This window comes from Lissotriton helveticus, chromosome 10 (genome assembly GCF_964261635.1).
Source record: "Lissotriton helveticus chromosome 10, aLisHel1.1, whole genome shotgun sequence".
In the NCBI taxonomy this organism is placed as follows: Eukaryota; Metazoa; Chordata; class Amphibia; order Caudata; family Salamandridae; genus Lissotriton; species Lissotriton helveticus.
In genome coordinates, this window is record NC_136071.1 from 633,439,675 (window position 1) to 633,465,480 (window position 25,806).

The 25,806-nt window shown below is 43.4% G+C and overlaps 1 protein-coding gene across 1 annotated transcript; it reads left to right on the forward strand.

Moving 5' to 3' along the window:
• The first annotated feature begins 201 nt into the window (after positions 1–201).
• Positions 202–24,626, forward strand: LOC144785431 (uncharacterized). Its single transcript, XM_078664341.1, has 5 exons — positions 202–260; positions 9,507–9,620; positions 13,396–13,514; positions 22,700–22,818; positions 24,514–24,626. Coding segments are annotated over exons 1-5 (372 nt in total). The 5' UTR covers positions 202–241; the 3' UTR covers positions 24,515–24,626.
• The last annotated feature ends 1,180 nt before the right edge of the window (positions 24,627–25,806 follow it).

A 25,806-nucleotide genomic window follows, 5' to 3' on the forward strand; every position in this document is an offset into this window, starting at 1 on the left:
CAAACATCTCATTTACTGCACCAATCAGACATCCAAATGTTCTTTCCCCATTAGCATTTCCTTTGCCATGGATACGTTTGGTGTGTTACTTCTGGATCAATTCGATAACTGAAACGGGAGCTGGTCGGAACGCCTGATTCCTACGCACTTCAGGTGGCGCCGGAAGGTACGTCATCCGCAAAGTCTTTTGCTTGGGGGAAATCCGAGAGTGAGATGGCGGACAGCTCTTGAAAGCGTGGCTATGGCGCTTCTCGTTTTATGTGAGCAGACAGAGGTTGCGTTCATGGTTGCCAAAACATTTAAGAAAGGGGAGATCAGATTAGCATTTTTTCCAGCAGGACGAGTCGAGTAATACTTGCTTTCTGATTTGAAGGGAGATTTATTGACTTCTGTCCTGAATGAAGCAGGGGTTTTTCAACTACTTCACCGGGCACAAAACCACGGCAGAAAAGTTAATGGCACACTTAATTGCACATACCATTTTTGTAAAAATGTTAAAATGTAGTCAGTCGTGTGTTACAGGTCAAATTTCTCTCAAGGCAGTTAGTAGTCAGTCACTGGTGTACAGTGGAACCGCAATTTCTGAAGGGTAACCTCTTGCGCAGTTCGCTTTATAAAAATGTATCTTCTTTTAAGTGCTTTAGTGGTTAGAAGCAGGCTGGGTGATGGAGATGTCTTAGGTAAAATAAACATTTCCTTTCTGACTGCACAGGGTACTTACTCCAATAACTTAGTGTTTGTAAAAGGCAAGAGAAAGTTACATTGTTGTTGGTGGGTTAAAAGAGGAGAGCTAGTTCTGGTGATGTTTTGGACAGTTTATAGCAGGGGATGGGATAAAGAGCAAATTGAAGCAAAAACGACTTCTTTGTGTGCCTTTCACACAAATGCGCCCTTTTAATGGACACGATTGATCTCATACTTAATCTGCACTGAGATGTGTGAGTACTCCTGCGGCGGCTTAATGACGTAGCATTTTCATTTTAAAGAAGTGACCAAGGCTTGCAACTGGTACCGGGACACATCATGTAAGCCATAGAGTTGAGATCTGTCTTGTCAGTTCACTGCGTTTGCCTTTTAATCACCTGCAGCGCTACGAGCCCATTACTGGGGTAGATGTTAAATGCAAACCAGGCTTGGAAATGCAATTGATCTCGCATTTGTTTAAGCTATTGAGATTGTAAATAACAATGTATTTTCACCTATGTAAAAATGGAGCGAGTGTATGTGTGTAGTGGAATTATGTGATTTGAATTGGATTAGTGGTGAAATTGTGTGGAGTGGATTTGTGTAGTGGGAATTATGTGGTATGGTGTGCTGTTGAATTATGTGGATGGTGATTTTGTGGTTTTGAGTGTGAAGTAATTATGTGGAGTGGAATTGTGTCTAATGGAAATTAAATATGTGGAATGAAATATTGTGTTGTGGAGTGTTATGTAGTGGATTTTAATTAGGTGGGGTGATTCAGATTTATGGCCGCACGGGAGTGACTCACTTATTTTGCACTGCAAATGTGATTAAAGTACCAAGTCTCGTTAAACGTAGCGGTCCAAAGGAGTAAATCACATGTGAAAAAACACTCTAGCCTGAGCGTGGCTATTTTTATATAATATAATTTTGTTATCCGAGCTTGCCAGTGGCCCCATGATATTGAGTGAAAGCTTACTTCTGGTGTGCCGCAGAAGGTGGATGTTGTGCTGTTGTGTTCTGTGTTTTCTTTGCACAGTCCAAAGTTAGGCAAGATGATGCGGCCCTGAGAGCTGAGCAGTATGTTCTCTGGCTGCAAGTCTGAAAGAATTAAAGCCTGCCACAATTAAATTGTTTGAAAGGTATCCAGTGTATATCCAACCGAACTGAGCATTTGTCCGTTATCTGAAAGTGCATAAAACCACAATGATCTTTAACCCCTTCGATGCTGGTGACGGAACCGTTCTGTCATCAGTCCCGGCTGAGCTGTGCTGATGACGGAACGGTTCCGTCACGACCGCGCCCTGTTCTGGAATGTCCAGCACAGGGGCGGAATCGGCGCCGCGGTCAAGGTGTTAAAAAAAACGGAACCTTTTAGTTGTAGATGTTGAGAGTGCAAAGAAAGACAGGACCAGCGGGATTATAGGGGTCCATTTAGTCTACTTTTTGCAGAAATTGCAAGAAAAGGGGGAGACTCTCAATTGAAAGATGTTAAATATTGTTAGATACCCTTACAACGGACTGGTGGCCCTCTGTACTTGGCGTCTGTCCCCCGCCCTCCCAGTCCGCCCGAAATCTGGGTGTCATCTTCGACAATAAACTCTCTTTTAACAAACAGGTCAGCAGGACGATTTCCACCTCTTGTGGAGCTCTTAGAATCCTGAGGAAGCTGGTACACTATCTTTCCCCAGAGGCCCGGAAAACTGTTACGATAGCACTAATCTCCTCAAGGTTAGACTATTGTAATGCAATGTACCTGGGTATCAACAAACAGGTACAGCGCCTTCAAATGGTTCAAAACGCAGCTGCCCGGTTTGTCGTCAATGCCCCCAGACTTTCATCAGCAACCTCCATTAGGAGGGATCTTCACTGGCTTCCTATATAGGCCAGGATAGAGTTCAAGGTTCTGTGTCTCACCCACCGTGCCTTGCATGCCGGCGGATCAGAAGATCTCAAAGCCTTGCTAACTCCTTATATTCCTGGTAGGGTCCTTCGATCTGCCAACAAAAATCTCCTGGTGATTCCCAAAACCTTCAAAGCCAGATGGGGCGGGAGGGCCTTCCGCTTCCTAGCACCCAAGATCTGGAACACCCTCACGGCTGATATTAAGGAACAGTCGTCCCACTCCCTCTTTCGTAAGGCTCTAAAGACCTGGTTTTTCAGGGAGACCTAGCCGTAACTTCGCCTTTCCTTTCTGTCTTGCACAGCTTGTACCATCACTAGCGCCTTGACGCCCACGGGCAAAGTTGCGCTGTATAAATCCCCCTTCATTTCTACAAAGGCAGGAAGCAGCATCACTGCTGTAGACCTGGGGCCCACCGGCATGCTTATGGAACTCCTGTTTAGAACAGATAGGGAAATATCTTTTTGACCTTCGAAATGTATACAAGTCAAAAGTGACATATTTGGTATGAAGGGTGACAGCATAATGTTTGCAAGAAATATTAGTAATGCAGGCTTGCGCATTGCAGGGGAGGTAGCTAGAGAGTACAGAAAACAAAGTTCTTAGCAACAGCTTACACTGAATAAACAGGTAATTACCGCTCACCTGTACACTATGTTCAGTGAATGTAAATAGCCCTGTGCACCGGCAATTTTAGCAGCATAAAAATTAGCACTTGGTTCCAGGAAGCACCGATATCTGTGGAGATGGTAGAACAGCAGCAGAAGTTATAGAAGGCAGGGTGTTATTCACTGTGCCAAGTACTGAATAAACAGTGCATGGAGTTAGGCCTAGGTACCCAGCTGAGAGGAGGAAGCCTTGAGAAAATACCCAGCAGGGGACTGGAGCCAGAAGCTAACAGAAACCTGGCAGCCTAAGATGGTGCAGTGCTTTCCAGAAACCACCCAACTCAATGTTTAGATGTTATATTTGAACAGGACAAGAAATTTAATGAGACAGTAATTTAAAAAGGGCCCCCGCCTTGCCACTGTTCATGTAATCAAGCACAAATTACAGCTTGTCTCCAGCTGTATACACAGGATATCATTTGAGGTAAGGAATACCTACCTTTCCAAAACTGCATAATTTAATCACTTTCAAAACATGGAAGTCTGTCGGCTTGGCGTGGGATGTGAGGATGGGCCAAGGTTGATCTGTTGCAATGGGCTGTACTAGACAAGAAAAAAAACGTGTAAATATTCACGTTTTAATACATTCCACAGTTTTAAATATGCAGGTACAGTTTACATACATGATTTACTAAGAAGGCCGTACTGTATTCAATCGCCACTTCGTTCATGGATGTTTAAGGCTCAGACATGCAATTGAGCATGACGGGTGTGGTACAAGAAGGCGTGACAGTTGTAAGTCAACTAGATAGTATGCAATTCCACTCATCTCACTGAAATGTGTTCTGATATGGCGCAGAAGGTGATCAGTTTAAAAATTACACTTACTGGATGTGACAGATTGTCGTTCAACAGTTAGTGCTCAGGGGGTGGGAGATGTTAGTGCTCAGGGGGTGGGAGATGTTCAGGCTGGACTGTACCTCTGGGCTGTAAATGAAAAAACACAGAATTGAAACTTTTGATCGGAAGAGCTCCATGCATGCAGACGTTGGCATGCTTGTACCTCTTACGATCACAGTTAATAAAGTCTGTCAACCACCATGACGGGGTTTTCTGGAAAGCCAAGCCACCCCCAAGGTGGCACCCGAAGGCAAGTGTGTGGAGGGCGGGGAAGGTTAACCCTTCAAATGAGCACATAATTAGCTTGGAGGGTAGTTTCGGGCTCCAGTTCATATTTTAATGACCCACTAGTTCTTGGTATTTTAGCCACAGCCTCTGTGGAGGCGTGCTATAAATGCATGGCAGCTGCCGAAGTATCACCAAAGGCAAGTCCGTCTGCACCCGTCTCTGCCTGGATGGTGCCAGGGCCAGGCCCCCTGGTAGTTCCGCTCCAGCTATCTTGTGCTACTGGGTGACTGAGCGTCTCTCCCTCACCCCAGCATTTATGTAAAGCTGCCGCCACACTATGGATTTATCTTCTGGTATGACTTCTTGTGGTAAGTGCCACTTCACCCTCTCCACAATATCTATGATGAAACCAGAGGGGAGTAGCCCTAAGTCCGCTTGGTGTTTTTTACTCAACTGGTGACCTCTTCTCGAGCACAAAGCCGAAAGTGTTGACCTCACTTCCAGCCCCCAGCCGGTTGCACTGTTCCTCGTGGAAAACCTAGCTATAGGTCACCCCCAACATTTCCCAGGATTATTCTATTCTGAGACTTGATAGACCTGATATTTATTGATCTATGTGAAATGCACGTGGAAGAAACAAAGAAATCACATACAAATCTGGAACCCTACTAATCGTAGGAGAGCATATGAAATTGCCAGAGCAGAACACCCATTCCACTTGGTATAAACTGGATACATTTGTGTAAGCCAACGCTGCAACTCATGGTGCCTCCGGTAGGGGCCCAGTGAGTCTTAGAAGCCGTAAGTACTAAGGACATGTGAGTTCTTGGAATTAGGAGGTGATCATTGATAGATACGGTTTCCAGAGGTCAGGGAATGAGGCTCTTTGGTTGGGGGGAGAGAGAGAGAGCGAGGGGGATGCGTGCCATACCCAAAATGAACCATATGTGATGTAGCCACCCCAGATTGGTGCAAAGTCATCCTAAACACCACTGAGCCTGAATATTCTGAAGGGCCGATCCCAGTGCCAGACCAATCTGATGGCTTTTGCATGATTTAAGAGGGATTTTAGGGCATTCCCATAATAAGTGTTTCAATGTACTCCGGGAACTGCCTTTGTGCCAACATGCAGGTTTCCCCCGTTAAGCAAGGGGCTGTGAGGTACCAATAAATGGCTATTTTAGTAGCTGTCTCTATACTTGCTACGTTGCGTGCAGTGTGTCAGGCTCTATGGTAAATGTCCTCCCATTACCGTTGCATAAATGTGTGGCCCAGCTCTGAGTCCCATCTCCTCTGACCCGGGGTTTTATTAACCTCTTGAGGTGGTTGAAGTAGGCTGTATAGTTCAGATGTGAGGCGAGTGTCTTAGGATTTAGATAGCAACCGCGTCTCAAATGTAGTTATTAAGCGTTGCACCTGGGGTCGAACCCCAGGATGAGTCACCCAGTGTCTGATCCGCTATTAGCGATAACGTTCAGTTTCCAGGAGCTCCTGTTGTAGGCTGAAGATTTCGAAGGTCAGGGGGAACGAACTCGTCAAAGAAGTGTCCAATAGACCTCTGGCCTTCCATGGTCCACGGAGTAAATGTCCCCGAGTCGAGACTGGTGATAAATTCAATGGTGCTGAATTCTGGATCACCCACTTTGGGTGTTGGTGGCGATTGAAATGTTAAGACCATTTTCCCTACAACCCTGTCCCACACCACCAGAGGGGCCTGCGTGACTGGCGAGAGAGAGAGACTTTTGGGGCATATTGACCTGTGAAGGAAGGGGATCTTCCACAGAGATTGTCCCGTTACTGCTCTATCAATAAAAGGTGTGACCACTCCACAAATGTTTTCAGATGTAACTCCCAGAAGTAGTTCTGTAAATTTGGCACCCCTCAGCCTCCCTCATTCGGGGATCTATAGTACAGTTCTTGGTGCAGGCGAGGTCTCTTCCACCTTACGCTGCAAGGGATGTATTATACCTGGGTGGGTTCCAGCGGGAGGGTTTGGAAGAAGAATAGTATCTTTGGTAGTATGGTCATTTTTACCACTGCTACTCGACTAAGCCAAGACGGCGTGTGTGGGCTCCAGCAGCGTAGGTCAGCTTCTATTTGGTAGAGTATTGTGGTGTAATTCAATGATATTGTGTATTCACAGTGAGTTGCATCCCATGATAAGGTATTAAGGATGGTGCCCATTGAAGGGGTTAGGTGCGTTGCAATTCCACCTGTGTTGGAACTGTAAGGGAAAGGCTGAGAGCTTGCGGTTTGTGGATATTGATCCTGAAGTCCTCTGCTTGAGAAAATTGCTCCAATTTGGCCAAAAAGACTGGAAGGGAAGTCAGTCTGTTGTTTTATGGTGCCACCACATCATCCGCATAGAAGCTAAGTGTGTGTTTGTCCCCCCCAAAGTGCACACCAGCAGTAAGAGGGTTGTTGTGAGTCCTTTGGGCTATTTGCTCCATGTATAGAACAAAGCGAAGGAAGGAAATTGGGCACCCCTGCCTCGTACCTCTCTGGATGGGGAAAGGGGGTGAAGGTGAAGCCATTTACTCGCACCATTGTCACTGGTCGAGTGTCACTATTTAAGACCAATTTTATGAATCTAGTTGGGAGGCCACAATGTCGCAAGGTCTCTTAGATAAGGCCAGTGTACCCTATTGAACGCTTTTTCTGCGTCGATGGAGAGGAGCATGTGGTTGGTGTCAAAGCGCTGTGCTTTATCAATGATATGGAGAAGTCGTTTAGTGTTATCAGCGCATTGATTACTGGGCACAAATCCCGCCTGGTCTGGGTCTTTCAGGCTGGGAATGAGGGGGGGGATAGTCTCGATGCTAGAATCCCAGCGAACAGTTTTAGGTTTATGTCAAGGAGAGAGATTGGCTTGTAGGAGCACACTGGCATCTATCCATACCGGGCTTGGGTATTAAGACCACTGAGGCTTCGGCATACCTGATGGAAGTGGTGAAGAGGTTAGGACGGCATTGTATACTCTAGCGAGGACAGGGGTCAGAATGGAGCAAAAGGTCTTATGAAAAAAGGGAGGTTTCTGTTTTGAGATGGCAGATCTCACCTCCCCTATCCTGATAGGGGACTCTAAAGACTCAGCCTTGTCTTGTGTTATTTTAGTGGTGGCTGCTTCTCGAACGTATCGGGCCAGGGTGTCAGGGGGGAGATCTTGCACGTCGTAGAGCCCAGTGTAAAATTGGTGAAACATTTCAGCAATCTCCTGGTCTGTGACCTGTTCCTCTCCCATCGAGGTAAGCACCAATGTGATCCTGGATGTTTGTCTCTGTACTCTTAGCCTATTGGCCAGCAATCTCTCGCACATGTCCATCCGTTGTAGAAAGTGTGACAAAGTCTAAGCGGTGCGTACTCTGCCCTTCTAGGCTCGTCAGTTGCACTCATGCAGCCTCTAGCTGTTCCCAGACAAGGGTGCACTAGTCCTCTGGTATATGCGCTCTAGCTCCTGTACCTGTTTTGTCAGGAGGTCCCTCTTGTGTCTAAGAATCTTACTATCCGAGGAGGCAATCGCAGAAAATTCCCCTGTAACCACAGCCTTCAGGGTATCCCAAAGGGTAACTATGGGAGTCTGTGTCATTTGTCGACAAGTCAACTTGTAATGTCTTCAAAATCTGCTGGATCACCTCAAGGGGATATAGTAATGTGCCTCTGAGGTGCTAGGTTCGTAGTGGAAGGCAAGTGAATCAGCGGGAGAAGCCCAGTACTACCACTGAGTGGTCCAACAGTGTGCAGGTCAGTACATCTATTTGTTGGGTGTGGGATTTTATTCTCGGAGTGCCCAATAAATAGTAAATTCTCTCATAAGTCTTATGGGAATGAGAGTAAAAGGTATATTCTAGGGCTCTAGGGGTGCATGACTCTCCAGATGTCCATTAAGCGGTTCTCCTTTAGCGTCTGATGCCCCTCCTCAGAGAGTGCCCCCAATTGTCCCTGACGTTGGGCTGATCTATCTAGAGCATTATCGAAGGCCAGGTTCAGGTTGCCCCCCCTCCCGTTACAGCATCTGATCAGTTGATCTAGTAATCTGTCATTGCCTTTCACAGAAATCCCTCTTGACCCTCATTTGAGACATAGAACAAGCCTATTTTAAGAGTTTCTTAAGCCCTCTTGAAATAGGAGCCCAATGCTTTCAATGGTGCAGTGTACTTTCCCATTACACCTCCCTCTTGCTGTGCAGTCATATTCCCAGATACTTACCTAGTGTATAATTGCTGATGTCTGGTCCTCCGGTGTAATAGTCTCCCAGGGCGATTGGTCAAGTGGTGCCATTACATCACAAAGCTACAGCAGGATGTCTTCTGACATGAGGGCTAATCAGTTGCTTCTTCTAACTCTAGCCCTCTTTAAATAGGAGCCCAATGCTTTCAATGGTGCAGTGTACTTTCCCATTACACCTCCTACTTGCTGTGGAGTCATATTCCCAGATAGTTAACTAGTGTGTAATTGCTGATGTCTGGTCCTCCGGTGTAATCTTCACCCAGGGCGATTGGTCAAGTGGTGCCATTACATCACAAAGCTACAGCAGGATGTCATCTGACATGAGGGCCCATCAGTTGCCTAGTACGCAATAGGATACATGTATCATGGTATAGAAAACGGAGCAATGTAGATAGTATGCCCAGCTGAAGACTAAGGTGGTGAGATGAAAGGACCTAGGCCATTATTTGAGACTTATACATTTGTTTGAAGGAGTGGTTGATCATAACATTCTGGTGTTCTCTATAGGTTAACTGATAGGGATGTGCTAAAATGAAGATGTTAGAATCTGTTATTTATAGTTTGTATTATTCCCACGAACCGTAGCATAAACCTTCCTCCCTTAACTTATCAGATCACTGAATTGCTATAGTGTTCCATGACCTAAAATAATTCCTGTGAGAAGGGTACGCTATCTCTTGGCTGCCAAAGAGATCTTTCTATTTAAGTCCTCATATAGGTTCTAGAGTTGTGTAGAGAGTACCAGCAAATGAGGCAAAGGATTGAAAGAAGTCAGCTAGGTTGAAATCTAAATAGAGATTATAATTTTTAGTGAGCTTACGATTTTCACAATATTAGATAGGCCATAGTGCTAATAATTGACTCTTCATAAAAATCATGTTTTTGGTAGTGTTGCATTTGGTTTGGAAATATTCAAGTACTAAAAATTGACTAACAGTGGACTTTTCCATCTGCAGATTATACTGAATGTCCAGCAGAGGCAGTGTTGCAGAGGAATTTTTCTCCGCTTGCTGAGAAAAAAAAAGAAAGATCATTCCTCAGTCTTCTCCATGCCTCGATCAATATCTATGGTAAGTCAAAATCTCATTTAATCATTTTGCCATTAATTAAAAGTTCATAGCATCTGATGGCTCTCAGTGCCTTTTAGTGGGGTCTTCTCCCTAAATATAATCTTCTAGGCGGTAGCAATATGGATGACGCTATGGCCATCATGATAGTTTATCAAGACTTTGACTGTCTATGTGGTTGACAAAATCTTCTTTAGATACTTCTGCAGACAATATGTCCTCCGAGGTAATTACCATCTTTCAGGCTGGAATGAGGTGTCTTAGGTTAGAGCAATTGACTTACTTTCAGATGGAGGGAAGCTATTTAACCTTTTTCCCTGCTCTCTGTGAGTGGGACTCTGATACTCAAGATGGACTGCTGTTTAGAAACTGTATTCTTCCAACTCTAGCCCTCTTTAAATAGGAGCCCAATGCTTTCAATGCTGCAGAGTACTTTCCCATTACACCTCCTACTTGCTGTGCAGTCATATTCCCAGATACTTACCTAGTGTGTAATTGCTGATGTCTGGTCCTCCGGTGTAATGGTCTCCCAGGGCGATTGGTCAAGTGGTGCCATTACATCACAAAGCTACAGCAGGATGTCTTCTGACATGAGGGCTAATCAGTTGCTTCTTCTAACTCTAGCCCTCTTTAAATAGGAGCCCAATGCTTTCAATGGTGCAGTGTACTTTCCCATTACACCTCCTACTTGCTGTGGAGTCATATTCCCAGATACTTACCTAGTGTATAATTGCTGATGTCTGGTCCTCCGGTGTAATGGTCTTCCAGGGCGATTGATCAAGTGGTGCCATTACATCACAAAGCTACAGCAGGATGTCTTCTGACATGAGGGCTAATCAGTTGCTTCTTCTAACTCTAGCCCTCTTTAAATAGGAGCCCAATGCTTTCAATGGTGCAGTGTACTTTCCCATTACACAGACCCTCCAGGATATCGCGATTTCGCGATTTCGCGGTTTGCCGCGAAAACGGCACTTCTGTAAAAATGCCGCGATTTTTACCAAAGTGCCCGCGAAATCGGCACTTTGGGCGAAATCGCGCGGCATTTTTACAAAAGCCGCTATATCCTGGGGGGTCTGAAATACATCCAAGTGTGTAGATTCCATTTGGTGTGCAGCGTCCATCTTGTTGCACAATGTCTCGCTCACCAGGACCACTGCTATATTACAGTCTTAGTACCTACATTTTCTACACAACTAATACAAACTAAGGCCTTCAGCAGTTCTTTTTCACGGGCATTCAAATTTACACTGAGCTACAATACAGCATGCGACCTTCAATTTCTGCCCTTCACGCTTAGGCGAACTGTTCTGACAGTCATCCAGCAACATTAGCCTCGTTTATCACGAGCCTTCCTCAACATCTTTAATATCCATGCTGACTTTTTCCCAGCTGGGTCTACTCTGTTTTAGGGCTTATTTTCTTTTGTAATTTAACTCTATTTTCTTCTTATCATTCCGTTACCGTTCTACTTTCTGACAACCGGCCCGTTTTTTGTGTGTCGAGTCCTAGATATGTTGTGACGCACACGCTTCATCATCCCCCCTCCTCCGATGCTGCATCTTGTCTCCCAGTTCCTAGGGATTGCCGAGAGGCCAGAAGGCACTTCGCAGCAGGTGCCGCGCCCAGAGAAAGCCCTTTCAACAAAGTCAATGACGTTAAAAGCAGGAAGTGCGGATGCAGGATGGGTGGATGGATGGATGGGTGGATGCATGCATGAATGAATGATGTATGGATGCAGGATGGATGGGTGGATGGATGGGTGGATGCATGAATGAATGATGTATGGATGCTGGGTGGGTGGATGGGTGGATGCATGAATGAATTATGTATGGATGCAGGATGGGTGGGTGGATGGATGGGTGGATGCATGAATGATGTATGGATGGATGCATGATGGGTGGATGCATGATGGATGGATGGGTGGATGCATGAATGAATGATGTATGGATGCTGGGTGGGTGGGTGGATGGATGAGTGGATGCATGAATGAATGATGTATGGATGCTGGGTGGGTGGGTGGATGGATGGGTGGATGCATGAATGATGTATGGATGGATGGATGCATGCATGATGGGTGGATGCATGATGGGTGGATGGATGCATGAATGAATGATGTATGGATGCAGGATGGGTGGATGGATGGGTGGATGCATGAATGATGGATGGATGGATGCATGCATGATGGGTGGATGCATGATGGATGGATGGGTGGATGCGTGAATGAATGATGTATGGATGCAGGATGGGTGGGTGGGTGGGTGGATGCATGAATGATGTATGGCTGGATGCAAGGTGGTTCGGGCTCGCTCGCTGCGGTGCAATATGCAAATTAGTTTACGCCACACCACTTTCAAATGTCACCAGCCGCCCCTGCGTGTTGGTTCTATAAAGTAACACTGGAAAATGTTTTTTCTACCAAATAGAGCAGTTTTCCGCAGTAAAGAACGCAATGCTATCTGAAACAATAATGCCTAGAAAGTAAGGAGGGGCAACATCGAGACCACGTGCCACCTGTCGCCTATTCTAACTTCCATCAGCTGGAGACTGCTGTCCCGCAGACTTGCACCTCCCTCAGGGACTGCACTTCTGGGCATCGTGGGAGACGGGTGGGGACTGAAGGGGGAGGGATTGATCCACACGTGACGGCCAGACACACACGTAGCCTCTCGTTTCGTGAATGGCGAGCTATCTTTAGCCTCCGACCCGAGTGATGTAATTTAATGGTCATGGAAACGCTAGCGGCAGCCAGACATGAAACCTACCGTAGCTATGAGCCTTCACCCACCGCACCACATTGTAAATAAACCAAATAAACATAGCTTCATGTTGTTAAATAACTAAAAAAACTAAGATATCTGTGTTTGTTTTAGGAAAAATGGCCACATAAAATGCCGCAAAATTGCCGCTAAATTTCCATATTTGTGCCGCTAAATTTCCATTTTTGTGCCGCTAAATTTGCTAATCCATGCCGCTATATCCTGGGGGGTCTGATTACACCTCCTACTTGCTGTGCAGTCATGTTCCCAGATAGTTAACTAGTGTATAATTGCTGATGCCTGGTCCTCCGGTGTAATGGTCTTCCAGGGCGATTGATGAAGTGGTGCCATTATATCACAAAGCTACAGCAGGATGTCATCTGACATGAGGTTCCATCAGTTGCCTAGTACGCAATAGGATACATGTATCATGATATAGAAAACGGAGCAATGTAGACAGTATGCCCAGCTGAAGACTAAGGTGGTGAGATGAAAGGACCTAGACCATTATTTGAGACTTATACATTTGTTTGAAGGAGTGGTTGATCATAATATTCTGGTGTTCTCTATAGGTTAACTGATAGGGATGTGCTAAAATGAAGATGTTAGAATCTGTTATTCATAGTTTTTATGATTCCCATGAACCGTAGCATAAACCTTCCTCCCTTAACTTATCAGATCACTGAATTGCTATAGTGTACCATAACCTAAAATAATTCCTGTGAGAAGGGTACGCTATCTCTTGGCTGCCAAAGAGATCTTTCTATCTAAGTCCTCATATAGGTTCTAGAGTTGTGTAGAGAGTACCAGCAAATGAGGCAAAGGATTGAAAGAAGTCAACTAGGTTGAAATCTAAATAGAGATTATAATTTTTAGTGAGCTTACGATTTTCACAATATTAGATAGGCTATAGTGCTAATAATTGACTCTTCATAAAAAATCATGTTTTTGGTAGTGTTGCATTTGGTTTGGAAATATTCAAGTTCTAAAAATTGACTAACAGTGGACTTTTCCATCTGCAGATTATACTGAATGGCCAGCAGAGGCAGTGTTGCAGAGGAATTTTTCTCTGCTTGCTGAAAAAAAAAAAAAAAAGAAATCTCATTCCTCAGCCTTCTCCATGCCTCGATCAATATATATGGTAAGTCAAAATCTCATTTAATAATTTTGCCATTAATAAAAAGGTCATAGCATCTGATGGCTCTCAGTGCCTTTTAGTGGGGTCTTCCCCATAAATATAATCTTCTAAGACGGTAGCAATATGGATGACGCTATGGCCATCATGATAGTTTATCAAGACTTTGACTGTCTATGTGGTAGACAAAATCTTCTTTAGATACTTGTCCAGGCAATATGTCCTCTGAGGTAATTACCATCTTTCAGGCTGGAATGAGGTGTCTTAGGTTAGAGCAATTGACTTACTTTCAGATGGAGGGAAGCTATTTAACCTTTTCCCCTGCTCTCTGTGAGTGGGACTCTGATACTCAAGATGGACTGCTGTTTAGAAACTGTGTTCTTCTAACTCTAGCCCTCTTTAAATAGGAGCCCAATGCTTTCAATGGTGCAGAGTACTTTCCCATTACACCTCCTACTTGCTGTGGAGTCATATTCCCAGATAGTTACCTAGTGTGTAATCGCTGATGTCTGGTCCTCTGGTGTAATCTTCACCCAGGGCGATTGGTCAAGTGGTGCCATTACATCACAAAGCTACAGCAGGATGTCTTCTGACATGAGGGCTAATCAGTTGCTTCTTCTAACTCTAGCCATCTTAAAATAGGAGCCCAATGCTTTCAATGGTGCAGTGTACATTCCCATTACACCTCCTACTTGCTGTGGAGTCATATTCCCAGATACTTACCTAGTGTGTAATTGCTGATGTCTGGTCCTCCGGTGTAATGGTCTCCCAGGGCGATTGGTCAAGTGGTGCCATTACATCACAAAGCTACAGCAGGATGTCTTCTGACATGAGGGCTAATCAGTTGCTTCTTCTAACTCTAGCCCTCTTTAAATAGGAGCCCAATGCTTTCAATGGTGCAGTGTACTTTCCCATTACACCTCCTACTTGCTGTGCAGTCATATTACCAGATAGTTACCTAGTGTGTAATCGCTGATGTCTGGTCCTCCGGTGTAATCTTCACCCAGGGCGATTGGTCAAGTGGTGCCATTACATCACAAAGCTACAGCAGGATGTCATCTGACATGAGGGCCAATCAGTTGCCTAGTACGCAATAGGATACATGTATCATGGTATACAAAAGGGAGCAATGCAGACAGTATGCCCAGCTGAAGACTAAGGTGGTGAGATGAAAGGACCTAGGCCAATATTTGACACTTATACATTTGTTTGAAGGAGTGGTTGATCATAACATTTTGGTGTTCTCTATTGGTTAGCTGATAGGGACGTGCTAAAATGAAGATGTTAGAATCTGTTATTCATAGTTTTTATTATTCCCACTAACCGTAGCATAACCCTTCCTCCGTTAACTTATCAGATCACTGAATTGCTATAGTGTACCATAACCTAAAATAATTCCTGGCAGAAGGGTACGCTATCTCTTGGCTGCCAAAGAGATCTTTCTATCTAAGTCCTTATATAGGTTCTAGAGTTGTGTAGAGAGTACCAGCAAATGAGGCATAGGATTGAAAGAAGTCAGCTAGGTTGAAATCTAAATTGAGATTATAATTTTTAGTGAGCTTTGGATTTTCACAATATTAGATAGGCCATAGTACTAATAATTGACTCTTCATAAAAATCATGTTTTTGGTAGTGTTGCATTTGGTTTGGAAATATTCAAGTTCTAAAAAGTGACTAACAGTGGACTTTTCCATCTGCAGATTATACTGAATGGCCAGCAGAGGCAGTGTTGCAGAGGAATTTTTCTCCGCTTGCTGAGAAAGAAAAAAAAAAAGAAAGCTCATTCCTCAGCCTTCTCCATGCCTCGATCAATATATATGGTAAGTCAAAATCTCATTTAATAATTTTGCCATTAATAAAAAGGTCATAGCATCTGATGGCTCTCAGTGCCTTTTAGTGGGGTCTTCCCCATAAATATAATCTTCTAAGACGGTAGCAATATGGATGACGCTATGGCCATCATGATAGTTTATCAAGACTTTGACTGTCTATGTGGTAGACAAAATCTTCTTTAGATACTTGTCCAGGCAATATGTCCTCTGAGGTAATTACTATCTTTCAGGCTGGAATGAGGTGTCTTAGGTTAGAGCAATTGACTTACTTTCAGATGGAGGGAAGCTATTTAACCTTTTCCCCTGCTCTCTGTGAGTGGGACTCTGATACTCAAGATGGACTGCTGTTTAGAAACTGTGTTCTTCTAACTCTAGCCCTCTTTAAATAGGAGCCCAATGCTTTCAATGGTGCAGAGTACTTTCCCATTACACCTCCTACTTGCTGTGGAGTCATATTCCCAGATAGTTACCTAGTGTGTAATCGCTGATGTCTGGTCCTCTGGTGTAATCTTCACCCAGGGCGATTGGTCAAGTGGTGCCATTACATCACAAAGCTACAGCAGGATATCTTCTGACATGAGGGCTAATCAGTTGCTTCTTCTAACTCTAGCCCTCTTAAAATAGGAGCCCAATGCTTTCAATGGTGCAGTGTACTTTCCCATTACACCTCCTACTTGCTGTGCAGTCATATTCCCAGATACTTACCTAGTGTGTAATTGCTGATGTCTGGTCCTCCGGTGTAATGGTCTCCCAGGGCAATTGGTCAAGTGGTGCCATTACATCACAAAGCTACAGCAGGATGTCTTCTGACATGAGGGCTAATCAGTTGCTTCTTCTAACTCTAGCCCTCTTTAAATAGGAGCCCAATGCTTTCAATGGTGCAGTGTACATTCCCATTACACCTCCTACTTGCTGTGGAGTCATATTCCCAGATAGTTACCTAGTGTGTAATCGCTGATGTCTGGTCCTCCGGTGTAATGGTCTCCCAGGGCAATTGGTCAAGTGGTGCCATTACATCACAAAGCTACAGCAGGATATCTTCTGACATGAGGGCTAATCAGTTGCTTCTTCTAACTCTAGCCCTCTTTAAATAGGAGCCCAATGCTTTCAATGGTGCAGTGTACTTTCCCATTACACCTCCTACTTGCTGTGCAGTCATATTACCAGATAGTTACCTAGTGTGTAATCGCTGATGTCTGGTCCTCCGGTGTAATCTTCACCCAGGGCGATTGGTCAAGTGGTGCCATTACATCACAAAGCTACAGCAGGATGTCATCTGACATGAGGGCCAATCAGTTGCCTAGTACGCAATAGGATACATGTATCATGGTATACAAAAGGGAGCAATGTAGACAGTATGCCCAGCTGAAGACTAAGGTGGTGAGATGAAAGGACCTAGGCCAATATTTGACACTTATACATTTGTTTGAAGGAGTGGTTGATCATAACATTTTGGTGTTCTTTATTGGTTAGCTGATAGGGATGTGCTAAAATGAAGATGTTAGAATCTGTTATTCATAGTTTTTATTATTCCCACTAACTGTAGCATAACCCTTCCTCCGTTAACTTATCAGATCACTGAATTGCTATAGTGTACCATAACCTAAAATAATTCCTGGCAGAAGGGTACGCTATCTCTTGGCTGCCAAAGAGATCTTTCTATCTAAGTCCTCATATAGGTTCTAGAGTTGTGTAGAGAGTACCAGCAAATGAGGCACAGGATTGAAAGAAGTCAGCTAGGTTGAAATCTAAATTGAGATTATAATTTTTAGTGAGCTTTGGATTTTCACCATATTATATAGGCCATAGTACTAATAATTGACTCTTCATAAAAATCATGTTTTTGGTAGTGTTGCATTTGGTTTGGAAATATTCAAGTTCTAAAAAGTGACTAACAGTGGACTTTTCCATCTGCAGATTATACTGAATGGCCAGCAGAGGCAGTGTTGCAGAGGAATTTTTCTCCGCTTGCTGAGAAAGAAAAAAAAAAAGAAAGCTCATTCCTCAGCCTTCTCCATGCCTCGATCAATATATATGGTAAGTCAAAATCTCATTTAATAATTTTGCCATTAATAAAAAGGTCATAGCATCTGATGGCTCTCAGTGCCTTTTAGTGGGGTCTTCCCCATAAATATAATCTTCTAAGACGGTAGCAATATGGATGACGCTATGGCCATCATGATAGTTTATCAAGACTTTGACTGTCTATGTGGTAGACAAAATCTTCTTTAGATACTTGTCCAGGCAATATGTCCTCTGAGGTAATTACCATCTTTCAGGCTGGAATGAGGTGTCTTAGGTTAGAGCAATTGACTTACTTTCAGATGGAGGGAAGCTATTTAACCTTTTCCCCTGCTCTCTGTGAGTGGGACTCTGATACTCAAGATGGACTGCTGTTTAGAAACTGTGTTCTTCTAACTCTAGCCCTCTTTAAATAGGAGCCCAATGCTTTCAATGGTGCAGAGTACTTTCCCATTACACCTCCTACTTGCTGTGGAGTCATATTCCCAGATAGTTACCTAGTGTGTAATCGCTGATGTCTGGTCCTCTGGTGTAATCTTCACCCAGGGCGATTGGTCAAGTGGTGCCATTACATCACAAAGCTACAGCAGGATATCTTCTGACATGAGGGCTAATCAGTTGCTTCTTCTAACTCTAGCCCTCTTAAAATAGGAGCCCAATGCTTTCAATGGTGCAGTGTACTTTCCCATTACACCTCCTACTTGCTGTGCAGTCATATTCCCAGATACTTACCTAGTGTGTAATTGCTGATGTCTGGTCCTCCGGTGTAATGGTCTCCCAGGGCAATTGGTCAAGTGGTGCCATTACATCACAAAGCTACAGCAGGATGTCTTCTGACATGAGGGCTAATCAGTTGCTTCTTCTAACTCTAGCCCTCTTTAAATAGGAGCCCAATGCTTTCAATGGTGCAGTGTACTTTCCCATTACACCTCCTACTTGCTGTGCAGTCATATTACCAGATAGTTACCTAGTGTGTAATCGCTGATGTCTGGTCCTCCGGTGTAATCTTCACCCAGGGCGATTGGTCAAGTGGTGCCATTACATCACAAAGCTACAGCAGGATGTCATCTGACATGAGGGCCAATCAGTTGCCTAGTACGCAATAGGATACATGTATCATGGTATACAAAAGGGAGCAATGTAGACAGTATGCCCAGCTGAAGACTAAGGTGGTGAGATGAAAGGACCTAGGCCATTATTTGACACTTATACATTTGTTTGAAGGAGTGGTTGATCATAACATTTTGGTGTTCTCTATTGGTTAGCTGATAGGGATGTGCTAAAATGAAGATGTTAGAATCTGTTATTCATAGTTTTTATTATTCCCACTAACCGTAGCATAACCCTTCCTCCGTTAACTTATCAGATCACTGAATTGCTATAGTGTGCCATAACCTAAAATAATTCCTGGCAGAAGGGTACGCTATCTCTTGGCTGCCAAAGAGATCTTTCTATCTAAGTCCTCATATAGGTTCTAGAGTTGTGTAGAGAGTACCAGCAAATGAGGCACAGGATTGAAAGAAGTCAGCTAGGTTGAAATCTAAATTGAGATTATAATTTTTAGTGAGCTTTGGATTTTCACAATATTAGATAGGCCATAGTACTAATAATTGACTCTTCATAAAAATCATGTTTTTGGTAGTGTTGCATTTGGTTTGGAAATATTCAAGTTCTAAAAAGTGACTAACAGTGGACTTTTCCATCTGCAGATTATACTGAATGGCCAGCAGAGGCAGTGTTGCAGAGGAATTTTTCTCCGCTTGCTGAGAAAGAAAAAAAAAAAGAAAGCTCATTCCTCAGCCTTCTCCATGCCTCGATCAATATATATGGTAAGTCAAAATCTCATTTAATAATTTTGCCATTAATAAAAAGGTCATAGCATCTGATGGCTCTCAGTGGCTTTTAGTGGGGTCTTCCCCATAAATATAATCTTCTAAGACGGTAGCAATATGGATGACGCTATGGCCATCATGATAGTTTATCAAGACGTTGACTGTCTATGTGGTAGACAAAATCTTCTTTAGATACTTGTCCAGGCAATATGTCCTCTGAGGTAATTACCATCTTTCAGGCTGGAATGAGGTGTCTTAGGTTAGAGCAATTGACTTACTTTCAGATGGAGGGAAGCTATTTAACCTTTTCCCCTGCTCTCTGTGAGTGGGACTCTGATACTCAAGATGGACTGCTGTTTAGAAACTGTGTTCTTCTAACTCTAGCCCTCTTTAAATAGGAGCCCAATGCTTTCAATGGTGCAGAGTACTTTCCCATTACACCTCCTACTTGCTGTGGAGTCATATTCCCAGATAGTTACCTAGTGTGTAATCGCTGATGTCTGGTCCTCCGGTGTAATCTTCACCCAGGGCGATTGGTCAAGTGGTGCCATTACATCACAAAGCTACAGCAGGATGTCTTCTGACATGATGGCTAATCAGTTGCTTCTTCTAACTCTAGCCCTCTTTAAATAGGAGCCCAATGCTTTCAATGGTGCAGTGTACATTCCCATTACACCTCCTACTTGCTGTGCAGTCATATTCCCAGATACTTACCTAGTGTGTAATTGCTGATGTCTGGTCCTCCGGTGTAATGGTCTCCCAGGGCGATTGGTCAAGTGGTGCCATTACATCACAAAGCTACAGCAGGATGTCTTCTGACATGAGGGCTAATCAGTTGCTTCTTCTAACTCTAGCCCTCTTTAAATGGGAGCCCAATGCTTTCAATGGTGCAGTGTACTTTCCCATTACACCTCCTACTTGCTGTGCAGTCATATTACCAGATAGTTACCTAGTGTGTAATCACTGATGTCTGGTCCTCCGGTGTAATCTTCACCCAGGGCGATTGGTCAAGTGGTGCCATTTCATCACAAAGCTACAGCAGGATGTCATCTGACATGAGGGCCAATCAGTTGCCTAGTACGCAATAGGATACATGTATCATGGTATACAAAAGGGAGCAATGTAGACAGTATGCCCAGCTGAAGACTAAGGTGGTGAGATGAAAGGACCTAGGCCATTATTTGACACTTATACATTTGTTTGAAGGAGTGGTTGATCATAACATTTTGGTGTTCTCTATTGGTTAGCTGATAGGGATGTGCTAAAATGAAGATGTTAGAATCTGTTATTCATAGTTTTTATTATTCCCACTAACCGTAGCATAACCCTTCCTCCGTTAACTTATCAGATCACTGAATTGCTATAGTGTGCCATAACCTAAAATAATTCCTGGCAGAAGGGTACGCTATCTCTTGGCTGCCAAAGAGATCTTTCTATCTAAGTCCTCATATAGGTTCTAGAGTTGTGTAGAGAGTACCAGCAAATGAGGCACAGGATTGAAAGAAGTCAGCTAGGTTGAAATCTAAATTGAGATTATAATTTTTAGTGAGCTTTGGATTTTCACAATATTAGATAGGCCATAGTACTAATAATTGACTCTTCATAAAAATCATGTTTTTGGTAGTGTTGCATTTGGTTTGGAAATATTCAAGTTCTAAAAAGTGACTAACAGTGGACTTTTCCATCTGCAGATTATACTGAATGGCCAGCAGAGGCAGTGTTGCAGAGGAATTTTTCTCCGCTTGCTGAGAAAGAAAAAAAAAAAGAAAGCTCATTCCTCAGCCTTCTCCATGCCTCGATCAATATATATGGTAAGTCAAAATCTCATTTAATAATTTTGCCATTAATAAAAAGGTCATAGCATCTGATGGCTCTCAGTGGCTTTTAGTGGGGTCTTCCCCATAAATATAATCTTCTAAGACGGTAGCAATATGGATGACGCTATGGCCATCATGATAGTTTATCAAGACGTTGACTGTCTATGTGGTAGACAAAATCTTCTTTAGATACTTGTCCAGGCAATATGTCCTCTGAGGTAATTACCATCTTTCAGGCTGGAATGAGGTGTCTTAGGTTAGAGCAATTGACTTACTTTCAGATGGAGGGAAGCTATTTAACCTTTTCCCCTGCTCTCTGTGAGTGGGACTCTGATACTCAAGATGGACTGCTGTTTAGAAACTGTGTTCTTCTAACTCTAGCCCTCTTTAAATAGGAGCCCAATGCTTTCAATGGTGCAGAGTACTTTCCCATTACACCTCCTACTTGCTGTGGAGTCATATTCCCAGATAGTTACCTAGTGTGTAATCGCTGATGTCTGGTCCTCCGGTGTAATCTTCACCCAGGGCGATTGGTCAAGTGGTGCCATTACATCACAAAGCTACAGCAGGATGTCTTCTGACATGATGGCTAATCAGTTGCTTCTTCTAACTCTAGCCCTCTTTAAATAGGAGCCCAATGCTTTCAATGGTGCAGTGTACATTCCCATTACACCTCCTACTTGCTGTGCAGTCATATTCCCAGATACTTACCTAGTGTGTAATTGCTGATGTCTGGTCCTCCGGTGTAATGGTCTCCCAGGGCGATTGGTCAAGTGGTGCCATTACATCACAAAGCTACAGCAGGATGTCTTCTGACATGAGGGCTAATCAGTTGCTTCTTCTAACTCTAGCCCTCTTTAAATAGGAGCCCAATGCTTTCAATGGTGCAGTGTACTTTCCCATTACACCTCCTACTTGCTGTGCAGTCATATTACCAGATAGTTACCTAGTGTGTAATCGCTGATGTCTGGTCCTCCGGTGTAATCTTCACCCAGGGCGATTGGTCAAGTGGTGCCATTACATCACAAAGCTACAGCAGGATGTCATCTGACATGAGGGCCAATCAGTTGCCTAGTACGCAATAGGATACATGTATCATGGTATACAAAAGGGAGCAATGTAGACAGTATGCCCAGCTGAAGACTAAGGTGGTGAGATGAAAGGACCTAGGCCATTATTTGACACTTATACATTTGTTTGAAGGAGTGGTTGATCATAACATTTTGGTGTTCTCTATTGGTTAGCTGATAGGGATGTGCTAAAATGAAGATGTTAGAATCTGTTATTCATAGTTTTTATTATTCCCACTAACCGTAGCATAACCCTTCCTCCGTTAACTTATCAGATCACTGAATTGCTATAGTGTGCCATAACCTAAAATAATTCCTGGCAGAAGGGTACGCTATCTCTTGGCTGCCAAAGAGATCTTTCTATCTAAGTCCTCATATAGGTTCTAGAGTTGTGTAGAGAGTACCAGCAAATGAGGCATAGGATTGAAAGAAGTCAGCTAGGTTGAAATCTAAATTGAGATTATAATTTTTAGTGAGCTTTGGATTTTCACAATATTAGATAGGCCATAGTACTAATAATTGACTCTTCATAAAAATCATGTTTTTGGTAGTGTTGCATTTGGTTTGGAAATATTCAAGTTCTAAAAAGTGACTAACAGTGGACTTTTCCATCTGCAGATTATACTGAATGGCCAGCAGAGGCAGTGTTGCAGAGGAATTTTTCTCTGCTTGCTGAAAAAGAAAAAAAAAAGAAATCTCATTCCTCAGCCTTCTCCATGCCTCGATCAATATATATGGTAAGTCAAAATCTCATTTAATAATTTTGCCATTAATAAAAAGGTCATAGCATCTGATGGCTCTCAGTGCCTTTTAGTGGGGTCTTCCCCATAAATATAATCTTCTAAGACGGTAGCAATATGGATGACGCTATGGCCATCATGATAGTTTATCAAGACTTTGACTGTCTATGTGGTAGACAAAATCTTCTTTAGATACTTGTCCAGGCAATATGTCCTCTGAGGTAATTACCATCTTTCAGGCTGGAATGAGGTGTCTTAGGTTAGAGCAATTGACTTACTTTCAGATGGAGGGAAGCTATTTAACCTTTCCCCCTGCTCTCTGTGAGTGGGACTCTGATACTCAAGTTGGACTGCTGTTTAGAAACTGTGTTCTTCTAACTCTAGCCCTCTTTAAATAGGAGCCCAATGCTTTCAATGGTGCAGAGTACTTTCCCATTACACCTCCTACTTGCTGTGGAGTCATATTCCCAGATAGTTACCTAGTGTGTAATTGCTGATGTCTGGTCCTCCGGTGTAATCTTCACCCAGGGCGATTGGTCAAGTGGTGCCATTACATCACAAAGCTACAGCAGGATGTCTTCTGACATGAGGGCTAATCAGTTGCTTCTTCTAACTCTAGCCTCTTTAAATAGGAGCCCAATGCTTTCAATAGTGCAGTGTACATTCCCATTACACCTCCTACTTGCTGTGGAGTCATATTCCCAGATACTTACCTAGTGTGTAATTGCTGATGTCTGGTCCTCCGGTGTAATGGTCTCCCAGGGCAATTGGTCAAGTGGTGCCATTACATCACAAAGCTACAGCAGGATGTCTTCTGACATGAGGGCTAATCAGTTGCTTCTTCTAACTCTAGCCCTCTTTAAATAGGAGCCCAATGCTTTCAATGGTGCAGTGTACTTTCCCATTACACCTCCTACTTGCTGTGCAGTCATATTACCAGATAGTTACCTAGTGTGTAATCGCTGATGTCTGGTCCTCCGGTGTAATCTTCACCCAGGGCGATTGGTCAAGTGGTGCCATTACATCACAAAGCTACAGCAGGATGTCATCTGACATGAGGGCCAATCAGTTGCCTAGTACGCAATAGGATACATGTATCATGGTATACAAAAGGGAGCAATGTAGACAATATGCCCAGCTGAAGACTAAGGTGGTGAGATGAAAGGACCTAGGCCAATATTTGACACTTATACATTTGTTTGAAGGAGTGGTGTTGATCATAACATTTTGGTGTTCTCTATTGGTTAGCTGATAGGGATGTGCTAAAATGAAGATGTTAGAATCTGTTATTCATAGTTTTTATTATTCCCACTAACCGTAGCATAACCCTTCCTCCGTTAACTTATCAGATCACTGAATTGCTATAGTGTGCCATAACCTAAAATAATTCCTGGCAGAAGGGTACGCTATCTCTTGGCTGCCAAAGAGATCTTTCTATCTAAGTCCTCATATAGGTTCTAGAGTTGTGTAGAGAGTACCAGCAAATGAGGCACAGGATTGAAAGAAGTCAGCTAGGTTGAAATCTAAATTGAGATTATAATTTTTAGTGAGCTTTGGATTTTCACAATATTAGATAGGCCATAGTACTAATAATTGACTCTTCATAAAAATCATGTTTTTGGTAGTGTTGCATTTGGTTTGGAAATATTCAAGTTCTAAAAAGTGACTAACAGTGGACTTTTCCATCTGCAGATTATACTGAATGGCCAGCAGAGGCAGTGTTGCAGAGGAATTTTTCTCTGCTTGCTGAAAAAGAAAAAAAAAAGAAAGCTCATTCCTCAGCCTTCTCCATGCCTCGATCAATATATATGGTAAGTCAAAATCTCATTTAATAATTTTGCCATTAATAAAAAGGTCATAGCATCTGATGGCTCTCAGTGCCTTTTAGTGGGGTCTTCCCCATAAATATAATCTTCTAAGACGGTAGCAATATGGATGACGCTATGGCCATCATGATAGTTTATCAAGACGTTGACTGTCTATGTGGTAGACAAAATCTTCTTTAGATACTTGTCCAGGCAATATGTCTTCTGAGGTAATTACCATCTTTCAGGCTGGAATGAGGTGTCTTAGGTTAGAGCAATTGACTTACTTTCAGATGGAGGGAAGCTATTTAACCTTTTCCCCTGCTCTCTGTGAGTGGGACTCTGATACTCAAGATGGACTGCTGTTTAGAAACTGTGTTCTTCTAACTCTAGTCCTCTTTAAATAGGAGCCCAATGCTTTCAATGGTGCAGAGTACTTTCCCATTACACCTCCTACTTGCTGTGGAGTCATATTCCCAGATAGTTACCTAGTGTGTAATCGCTGATGTCTGGTCCTCCGGTGTAATCTTCACCCAGGGCGATTGGTCAAGTGGTGCCATTACATCACAAAGCTACAGCAGGATGTCTTCTGACATGATGGCTAATCAGTTGCTTCTTCTAACTCTAGCCCTCTTTAAATAGGAGCCCAATGCTTTCAATGGTGCAATGTACATTCCCATTACACCTCCTACTTGCTGTGCAGTCATATTCCCAGATACTTACCTAGTGTGTAATTGCTGATGTCTGGTCCTCCGGTGTAATGGTCTCCCAGGGCGATTGGTCAAGTGGTGCCATTACATCACAAAGCTACAGCAGGATGTCTTCTGACATGAGGGCTAATCAGTTGCTTCTTCTAACTCTAGCCCTCTTTAAATAGGAGCCCAATGCTTTCAATGGTGCAGTGTACTTTCCCATTACACCTCCTACTTGCTGTGCAGTCATATTACCAGATAGTTACCTAGTGTGTAATCGCTGATGTCTGGTCCTCCGGTGTAATCTTCACCCAGGGCGATTGGTCAAGTGGTGCCATTACATCACAAAGCTACAGCAGGATGTCATCTGACATGAGGGCCAATCAGTTGCCTAGTACGCAATAGGATACATGTATCATGGTATACAAAAGGGAGCAATGTAGACAGTATGCCCAGCTGAAGACTAAGGTGGTGAGATGAAAGGACCT

What these genes read in the sequence shown, in the direction of transcription:
- LOC144785431 (XM_078664341.1), top strand. An exon ending in TGCCTCGATCAATATCTATG is followed by an intron (nt 9,621 to 13,395) that starts GTAAGTCAAAAT and finishes TTCCATCTGCAG; the next exon opens with ATTATACTGAATGGCCAGCA. An exon ending in TGCCTCGATCAATATATATG is followed by an intron (nt 13,515 to 22,699) that starts GTAAGTCAAAAT and finishes TTCCATCTGCAG; the next exon opens with ATTATACTGAATGGCCAGCA.